Source organism: Sinocyclocheilus anshuiensis, unplaced genomic scaffold (assembly GCF_001515605.1).
Source record: "Sinocyclocheilus anshuiensis isolate Anshui unplaced genomic scaffold, SAMN03320099.WGS_v1.1 scaffold210, whole genome shotgun sequence".
Taxonomy (NCBI): Eukaryota; Metazoa; Chordata; class Actinopteri; order Cypriniformes; family Cyprinidae; genus Sinocyclocheilus; species Sinocyclocheilus anshuiensis.
Window position 1 is genome coordinate 1,099,711 of NW_015547666.1, and position 10,398 is coordinate 1,110,108.

Genomic DNA, 10,398 nt, shown 5'->3' on the forward strand with positions numbered 1-10,398 from the left:
GAAAAAAACACTTTACACACACACACACACAAACAAACACACACACACACACACACACACACACACAAAGTTAATTAGTTAGTTATTCACTGTTTTTACTGTATTTTTGATCAAATTACTGCAGCATGAAGTCTGCCATACAAAGGCAATTAGTGTAACTATACATTTTGTCGAAATTGATGCGAGAAATCAGGTTTCTTACACTGATTTGGAATAGATCTTCAGTGTGTTTTGATGTCAGGTTAGTGATGTTGAATCGCAGGGTTTGTGATGCAGTCTTTTCTTTGGTTGAGGTGAGTTTAGAGCAGTTCTCTCTCTCTCTCTTTCATGGGAATAAGAGGTTATTTACTCTGATTCCATTCTGCATAATTGGCCATAATTTCCCTGAGGTGGAGCAAGCGGCGTTTATTTATTTAAGCTTGATTTCCTCACAGTCACCTGCTGCACAATAAACCCACTGAATAAATCGGTTCCTGAGCTTGTGTGTGTGCGCTTGCCTGTTTCAGATGTACATCACGAGCACCATCAGGACAAAAAGCAGTCGTCTGGCCAAGCCTGTACTTTGTCTGGGAATCCTGTGTGCTGCTTTCTTGACTGGATTGAACCGTGTATCAGAATACCGCAATCACTGCTCAGACGTCATCGCTGGATTCATATTAGGAAGCTCCATAGCTCTTTTTCTGGTGGGTTTCATTGTTTTACACACACACAATAGTAGAAACTCAAAAACTACCCCTGCGGTCCACATAAAAATAACAGCATACATATTTAAACAAGGTTCAGTAAAATGTAATAATTCAATAATAATTGTATTATTATTATTATTATTATTATTATTATTATTAATAATAAAGCAGTAATAATTCATTTCTTTTTTTAATGATCAATAAAAAAATTAATATGCAAAAATTTAAATAATGTTAAGTATTGTGTCACAGTTTCTAATTTAATACATATTTTTGACTTGGTAGGTACTGTAACATACTGAAAAAATTGCTTTTTTCATGGTAGGGAATCTGTGTAGTGAACAACTTCAAAGGGACTCACTCCACTCCTACCAAACAGAAGCAGGAGGATTACCGCGGCCTTCCCTTGATGACATTCCCCCGTGTGGAAAGCCCTCTCGAGACACTCAGCGCACAGGTAGAGTCTTCTGCATCTCAGGAAAGCATCTCTCTCTCGGCCTGCTCACAGTGATCAGTGTTTTTATGTATGTAGTATGGATCTTGCTATTTTACTAGTTTGAATTTGACAACACTTAATAACTTAAATTAAGTCATTTATTTAAGCAATATCACTCAAGTAAGAGTGTTGTTGCACTTAATGTCAGCACTGTTAGAATGAGGCCATACTGATATTCAGTACAACAGCACAAATGTGATGTTACAGTTCTATAAATAATCATTTAATATGGAGTAACTTACATTTCAGGCACGTGGAATGTGGTTATTTTTATTTTATTTATTTATTTCTCTATTTCATACATAAATATCTGCTGACAAAATCCAGCTTTTCCACTGTCACTGGTTTTCAGTACACAGCAATGCATTTTGCAATAGAGTAGCTTTGTCTGAGATAGACTTGGGAGTTGTTCACACATGATGAGTTCTTATGTTTTGTTTTTATCCTTTTGTTTTAAACTGTTGGTCTGTATACATATGTAGACTGACATTTGTGGCCATTGCGTTAAGTCACAATGTTTTTTTTTTTGTGTGTCTTTTGCCATGAGCACTGTGTAAAATTAAACACAGTTCAGCTGTAAAACATTCTCCAGAAAGCACTATACAATAACATTTTGTTTTACTGAGATACCTTTATAATGTGTATTTATATTTTGAATTAGTTCTATTTTTATTTTCAGTTGTTATTGTAATCTTAGGTATAGTTTTAGTCATTTTTTTAAATTAATTTTGTTTATTTTTTTATTCATTTTAATGTATGTATGTATGTATTTATTTATTTAATGGTTTTAGTTTTAGCCTTAGTATTAGTAACTGTAATAAATCTGGTACCAAGACCAAGATGATGTATAAATTGAGAGGGATCTGATAGATTTAGGACAGTGCTCAATAATTTAATTTACAATAAAATAATTAAATATGATTTTTTTTTTGTAATAATGAGGATTGTATTTACCTACAGTAGTATCACCAACATTAGCTTCAGTGCATATTTGGCTGAAATTAACCTTGCTTTTTTTGTAAACCCACTTGAACCTTTAAGCTGTCCCTGCAGTACTTCCTTTATTTGGCCGCTGAGTAAAAAACCCAAAGGCTTTGATTTTGCAGTTTGCCATTTATTCTCTCCAAAACGCCCAAAAAGATGCATTTTATCACCTTATACAGCAGGGAAATACAATGCTGCTTCTACAAATTCATTCCGACACTGTTTACAGCAGGGACAATCTTGTGAGACATCTCTATTGACAGCCAGCCAGTGAAATACCTGAGCAGCAGATGTGGGTCAGAGGAATTCTCCTTTGCTTCCAACACCAGCTTAACACCCTAGTGGCTGAGAAAACCATACTATGCAAGTCAGTGTGTTTAGGGAAACAAGGAAAATCAGGTGTTCTGTCACGATCTGGCCAAGTACGATAATCAAAACGGTTGATTCAACAGGAATTGGCATTGTGAAATTGCACGTTCTGCTCCACGGCTCTCTGGTGTTCCTGTTAAATGAGCCTGATAGGTAATAAGCATTTACGTGACGAGTCAAATGCTTATTACCGTCTGGAACGGCACAGCACAGCACGTCTCTGAATGCAATTTTGCTTGTCTTTCAGAACCATTCGGCGTCCATGACTGAAGTCACATGACTAAGGGGGCAGCACCGGGTCACGTTTGCTTCACCTCAACACTTCTAGGCACAAAAAGATTTTTTTGTACTGTGGCATACTGTAAAAAAAAGAAAAGAAAAAAAAAGAGTATTATGTTGTAACTAGTTGTACCTAGAAGCAGCTGTTTTGTACATTTTGTATAAGAGAGTGCTGTAGCTTTTCCCTCATAATGTCGACACTGCTCAATTCATTGATTTCTGCCTTCTTTGTCATGTTTTACATCACAAAAAGTAAATATATACAGTCTATATATAATGTAATTCAAACATCGATGTTGTTATGTGGTATTTGTACAAAGAATGATTTATTTTTTTTTTTTTCCTGTACATTTTTGGACAAAGGTCATTTTGTATTCTTTTTGTTAGCTGTATAAAGCATTTTGATCAACTTTGCCTGCTGATTTTCCAGGAATGTTTTTGGTATACCTGTTTTTTGGTGTAAGATTTAAAGAAAACGTGTTGAATTGTTACACGTCGTTGTATCGGATTCTCCTCTGGCATCTTTGAATGGCCTTGTACTCAGCATGAAATACACAACACTGTTTGAATAACCTGTTATTCTCGACTTGTGTTTTGTTTTTTCTTTAAAGTTTGCATTTCATTTGAAATGCTAAATATATTTTCCTGAGTAGTCTGTCAAATAAATAGTCTGTAGCTGAGTCCAATAACTTGAGTAGGTTTCATTTTTTAAGAATGGTAATGTATTTGATTGCCGTTTGTGCCATAATCTCATGACAAGAATGTTTTTACAGTACTCTTATTAGTACCACTTTGGTTAAAAACATGCTTTTGCAGCCATGGTGGTGTTTGACATCTACCAGCAGGAGCTAGCCAGACAAACCTTGATGCTTTTGAATGGATGAGTGTTTATCGACATGCACATTTTGGAAAGGGAACAGATTTGATGAACTCAAAAACGTTCAGCAGCTACAGTCACTTAAAAGTCAAAAAAGCATATACAAGCAACACAAAATTACTACCAGTGGCTCCTGACGATATACTGAGGTCTTATGAAGTGAAACGATCTGTCATTGCAAGAAAATTAGCATTATTTACAACATTATTACCTGTAATCCAGAGCCTCAGGCAAACGGAGTAAAATCTGATTAACGAACAAATCATTCTTCTGAACCAGTTATTTTTGGTGAATCAGTTCAACCAGTTCACTGAATCGGACTGAAGCGTCTGAAACAGTTCGCGGCTCGAGCAGCACAGATCTACAAGTTTTTCAATCAAAACGTACTTTCAGACATGCCGGACAGTCACTCCGACTTAAAATGAGTCAAAATGCATATATGATCCCATGATGCTGGTTTTTGCCAACTCATTCAACGCTCCAGTTCCTCCAACAGTCACTGAACTGAGGCACTCAGAACAAAGACGATGAGCCGCTGATATGAAAGTTTTTATGGTTTCTCATTGTTTATGTAAAACGTTGAGCTGATGAAGATTAGTTTATTCACTTTAGACTCGTAAAACATCCAAGTTCCACATCATTATTGGGTGCTTTAATAATATAATTGTGTACATGTTGTAGGGATTTCTAAATATGAACGGACACTGATATCAGCCATCACGAGGTTTGCTAATCACCCAGCACATGAGTCCAATATTCTGGGTCGATTTCCTGTCAGTCTTGTCATCATCTACTCAGAGGAGTGATTATGGACTGATCCAATCAAGAAACAACAAAGCTTTCTTTGTATCAAGGACTGAAAAGGTTCGTTCACAACATATAGAAAACATGATGTCTTGTGACCCACCCTGAGTGCAACTATTATATCCAAGACAGGAAAAGGGACGGTAATCTAATCACGTCCCCTTGATTTAAAGTGTAACATAACAAATTTGAAATCGGTTTAATCAGGCGAACTTCGGATTTTCAGATCCGAGTCCTATCAAAACCTGAATGAATTAATGATAATTAATTCCCTTACAAATTTAAGTAATCAAGTCATTACAATGTTAAGTCATTGCATGATTACATAAACAAACTAGTGAACTGAACCAGTTCATTGAAATGAACTCCGAAAGAACCAGTTTGTGGAAAATAATCAGATTTGTTTGCTTGAGGCTCTGGATTACAAGTAGTAATGTTGTAAATAATGTTCAGTTTCTTGCACACACCAATCGTTTTGCTTCATAAGATCTTAATATATTTTCAGGAGCCACGGGTATTAATTTTGTGTTCCTTGATATGCTCTTTTTTCTTATAGGCTGGCAGCTGCTCACTTGCAATTTATGAATCACCAAGAACCACAGTTTCAGCTAAAAAAAATCTTCTTTACTGTTACTGTAAAAGTAAACTACATCTTTGATGGCCTGAGGGTGAGAAAAATAACAGCATATTTAAATTTTTGGTGAACTGTTGCTCAAATGTCCTTCCCCTCATCAGTTGGCTCAAAAGCACACTTTATATCAGCTGGGCAAGGCACGAGCAGTTCAACAAGAATAAGATAAACACACTGCTCAAGATAAGAAATTGCAGGCTTATCTGGATTGGAAACTTGTTTTCCCACATGAAATTATTTCCACCAAGTTTAGACCAGATTTGATACTGCGATTCAACTCTGACTGTTATATATCATAGAGCCAATGGTGCCTTAGGAAGATGCAGTTGAGGAAGCAAACAAATGCAAGAAGTTCAAGTACACATATATTGCAGAGGAGGAAAGACAATAGGGATAGGAAACACGTTTTCCCAGTCAAAATAATTTACAGAGGGTTTGTATCTGTGGCCACCAGTAGGCTACTTAAACAAATGGTATTCCGAGGAAATAATCTACGGCAGGCTATCAGATGCCTGTCTGAAACTGTAGAGAGAAGTTGCAACTGGCTATGGTTGAAAATAACGGACTATACGTAGGCCTCAAATGAGAAAAAAATAATTATAAACAGAAAAAAGGTTATAAACAGAGGGGGGTGTCCTGCAAGGTTCGCTGTTGAGCCCACTGGAGATGTTGTGGGTTTATCAGCAAAACATCAAGGAAAACAGGTGCCCACCTGATGACCTCAGTCATATTCGTAGCCTCTAATAATCCTCCCTTCCCTTTATTACCACTCCCCCAGTCTACATCTCATCAAAGCTGATTAATTAGGGATTGTAAAAGATTATACCTATTCCTATTTGCTTAAATGGGATGATACTCTTACTCTGCTTGGAGTGAAATATTAATTTCACACTTTACTACTCCACCATATCAATTTTGTTCTACCTATTTGTTTTTAAAAATAGTATGTGAAACCATACACTGGAAAAAAAATGGTGTAGGATTTACTCAATAGGATTAACACTCAATAATTATTAGTACATTTCAAAAATAATTGCAAAGAAATGGCAAGTAACACATTTAATTAAGCATTAGATGTTGAAGTAGAAGACCGAAATAGTGTTTTCTTGTAAAACACACTCCAATAATCATTGTGTCATATACAAATTTGAAATTTGTTTATAGTCTATCCATTATCGTTGCTAATCTCACTAACAACATCAAGACCCACCTCCATAATAAACTGATAAAGAAAGAAAGATGGATGTCTGATCAAATATATCTTATGAGCGGGTAAATATTGCTTTGTATGCTGCTGTTGTTTTGACTTGTTGAAAACAATAGTTTTAAAATGACGTTACAAGAGTTTGGCTGACTGTCTGAGAGAGCATGTGCGACCGGTCCACTACCAATGGCATCACTCACAGAATAACTCAAAATAGTAATGATAAATGAAATGACATATTCTTCTTCAGTTTCACAAAATAAATAAATAAAGATGATTCACTTAAAATTAGTATAAACTATTACTTGTTTAACACATAAATTGATCAGAAACCATTTCCATCTTAAACGCAAAGAAAAGTTTGCAATATAACTTTTATTGCAATACATTTATCTGTTCAGTACTTTAAGAAGCTTCATAGCACCTCAATAAAAAATTGGTTTTGTATTGTGTGGTTCTCTGGGCAAGAACTTTCTTCTTAAAATAAATGAGTGAGCTGGAAAAATCCATTCAATACTACACCTGAAAAATGCACTGTCATGAGATACAAGGTTTTAAAAATGTTTCTTAGAAAACTATAGAACCTAGTAACTCTAGGATCTGCATAGTCTACCTGCTACCATGTTATCTAAAAGAAAGAGAGAGAGAAAAAAAAGATGAAATATTATTCACAGCAGTTATTTCAGATGAAACAGTAGTTTCAGAAGATTTAGACATGGCCAAACTTTCAGCATTGCAGTCTTATTTCTAGCCAACTACTGATTTCACGTCTAACACCACTGTCATTTTCCTTCAAGCAATAATAGGATTATTATAAAAATGTTCCAGCATTATAGATGGTATTAAGCTTTTGCTTAAATAACTCTTGAGTTTTTAACATTCAAGAATACATTTGACTTAAACTTTTAAGAGTACATTTAAAGGTGGGTTCTTTAAGTCTTACTTGAGCACATTTCTAATGACAAAAAATAACTTTTAATTTGTTACACTAAAACTTTATTTTAATGCAGTAAATGCTATGAAATGCATGGTTTATTCCAAGGGTGCTATCTCGTTTTACTGGGTCATGAGCAATGTCTCGTTTGTAAATTAATCTTCCTTTGAATTCAGTTATATAATATGTTATTTGGAAGGTATATTCCAGTGGACACTGAGATAATGCACATATGTATTAATACATATGATCAAACACAGTAAAATTAATAAATTCACTAAATTTCAAAACAACTGATATGCATTGTGCTGATTAACTTGCTTGATAAGGAACATTTAAAATGTAATTTTGTAAAACTTTTTTTTCTGTCACTTAATTATGACCATATTTAAACATTATACTGCATCTACATCTTGCAGCTCTCATCTTTCTTTCTTTTTTTTTTTTTACATTTCAGATTCACCTTTACTCATTACAAGTAATGCGAGTTACGTAATCAGATTACTTTTTTCAAGTAACTAGTAAAGTAATGCATTACTTTTAAAAGTAACTTTCCCCAACACTGTTTATATATATCTGAATCTGAATGTCAAAAGACTTTGGGTAGAGTGGGAGAAAACGCTCCCTTGAGGTAACCCCCCACTAGATAAAGTCAAGATAAATTTTTGTTGTAACTATGGACTACGTTGACGAGAGTAATGTAGAAGTATTCACCATAAAACTTACACTGGTGATGTACCTGAGAGAAAACGGATTTCACAGTAAATGATCTAATTTTCAGCAGTAAGAAAACAGATGTTTTAAAGCTTGTTGTTTTGTAGAACATCACAGTTTTATGCAATCTGCTCTCATGACAAAAACGTACCTCTGGGAACTTTTTCACAAGACGCGAAATACGTACCGTCATGTACGTTTTGTGACATATTCGATGTGAAATGTCCACTGGGTGCCGCTAAAATGGAGTGTTCGTTTTTTTTCCCCCCATGCAGAACAGATGAACGTACATATGCTACGTTTTATGTGACATTGGTTTTGTACGTGTCACCGCAGTTCTGACTTGAAATGTCCATTGAGGTGTGCTATAACTCTAATGCTCCGTGACGATTTAAAATAACAAACCATCTGCACTACACCTAAACTTACCCGATAGTATGAACAAAAGTGAATGCGATGTATAACGTAATCGCAAGCATGCCGTTTTAGCTTGTTTTTCGATCTCTCATCTCTCAGCTCTTTCATCGTGAGTAATGTTTTTGATGGGATTCTTACCCAAGGATTAATCGTTTCGGCATCCTAAGTCCCGCTGACTGAGCTACCGAGCAAGCATGTTACGTCCGGAAACCGAAACATATGGAGCTGTATCATAACTGTGCACGAAAATTATTAAAAAAAGATCGCTGTTCTATCGCCTCTAGTGTTCATTTCTGTTGGAAACTGCAGTGATATGTACTTATTGGTACATATTTTGCGTCTTGCAAAAAAGTTCCTAGAGGTACCTTTTGGTCATGAGATCTGTGGCCTGTAGCACGAAGCAAGATGAACAAACTCAGAGTTACAGAGTAAGTTTTGAGTTGAAAAAAACCTGATAAAGCCAACCTGGTTTAGATCAGGTTCACTGGGCTCACAAAGCTATGGAGCTTATACTATGACAAAACTAATTGAATTTGTATTGTGTATATTTTAATTATTGACAAGTGTCATTTAACAACACTGAATATTATGTGGCATTTAATAGTTAAATGTAGTTAGTTCTGAATTTTTATGGCAGAGTTTTATAGAGATGCATTTTCAAACAGCAATTTTTTTGTTCTGAAATCGTAGACTGCAAATATCCAGTTTTAAAAATACAGCTTCAAGTTTTCAAGATGGAGAGGAAATTCGGAACATCAAATTCAATATTCTAAAATTCAATACCAGATCGTAGAGAAAGTAAGTCAGAGGTAATCCACAGGGAAGAGTAGATGATCTTCGAAAAGTCAAACGAAGCATTTTGGCCAATTAGTAGTTTTCTGGCGTGAGCGTGCGGTTCAAGATCTACCTGATCATGAATCACCCAGAGGTAGCCTAAGTGATTCTTAAACATTTATGGTTTATATACTTATATGTTAGTTAGCATTCTCAGCATGTGAAACATTTGTCTAAGCCATTGATTCTTAACCTTTTTTTTTTACTCCAAGGCCTCCCTCCTCTCCAAATCAATACATACTTTGCAAAAATGTCACTGCAGATATTCTTTACAACTTAAAAGTACTTAAAAGTACATAAACCTTAATTATACAGTAACTTTAACAAATATGCACAAGTCAACCTGCCATACCAAACAAGACCACAGGGAGACGCCAAAGGACTGCATACACAGATCCATGCAGAATAACTAAACACACCAAAATACAAATGAAAAATGAAACCATTCTGAATGTGTGGAGACTTGGCGATCGTGAGGCGGGTCGATGTCATCAGTGAATAGTTCCTCTGTCTGAATAAGCGGGTGGTCCAGGGTCACATATGTACATAACTGATCCTCAGAAACTTCTCCAAAACACGCTTCTTCAGCGAGCATCTGTTATAAAACACTTGCTGTACATTAATTGTGACAACTACATGAATATACAGAACTATATAAACTCATGCAATGCAATACGTGACGTGATTTGCAGTCATTTGTAATGTCATAGCATTTTATTTTAAAGGGGTCATATGATGCGATTTCAATTTTTCCTTTCTCTTGTGCCAAGTAGGCCTGTCCCCGACTAAAGATTTTTCTAGTCAACTAGTCACACGTTTATTTTAAGTTCTTTTCCGCAGGAAAAAAATAAAATAAGGGATTGATCCATGTCATACAGTAAGCACGATAATACTCCCAAACTCCTAAACACTTGAAATGAGCCTATATAGCGATTTTATTAATTAAAAAATAGTCTATTCTGGACGCATTTACAGAGGACTACAAGACTACAGAGGCACACTGTGATATATGAAGAGTTTGGTTCCAAAATGCGATAAACGCCATTTTTAAAAAAATTGAGTGTAAGTGTTTTTATGAATGTTTTTGTTAATACAGCATATAACACTAGTCAACTAAATGAATGTAACATGGCAAAGATGAATGCACTTTTGGAAGTTGAATGTAAGGG

General features: G+C 35.3%; 1 protein-coding gene across 2 annotated transcripts in view; it reads left to right on the top strand.

Moving 5' to 3' along the window:
- Positions 1-3,500, top strand: part of LOC107702599 (phospholipid phosphatase-related protein type 1-like) — an 80,606-nt gene extending 77,106 nt beyond the window's left edge. For both annotated transcript variants that reach the window (XM_016504973.1, XM_016504972.1), the window contains exons 6-8: positions 507-683; positions 1,012-1,143; positions 2,783-3,500. In XM_016504973.1, coding sequence (XP_016360459.1) covers positions 507-683; positions 1,012-1,143; positions 2,783-2,815 — 342 coding nt within the window. In that variant the 3' untranslated portion in view covers positions 2,816-3,500. The remainder of the gene's footprint in view (positions 1-506; positions 684-1,011; positions 1,144-2,782) is intronic.
- The last annotated feature ends 6,898 nt before the right edge of the window (positions 3,501-10,398 follow it).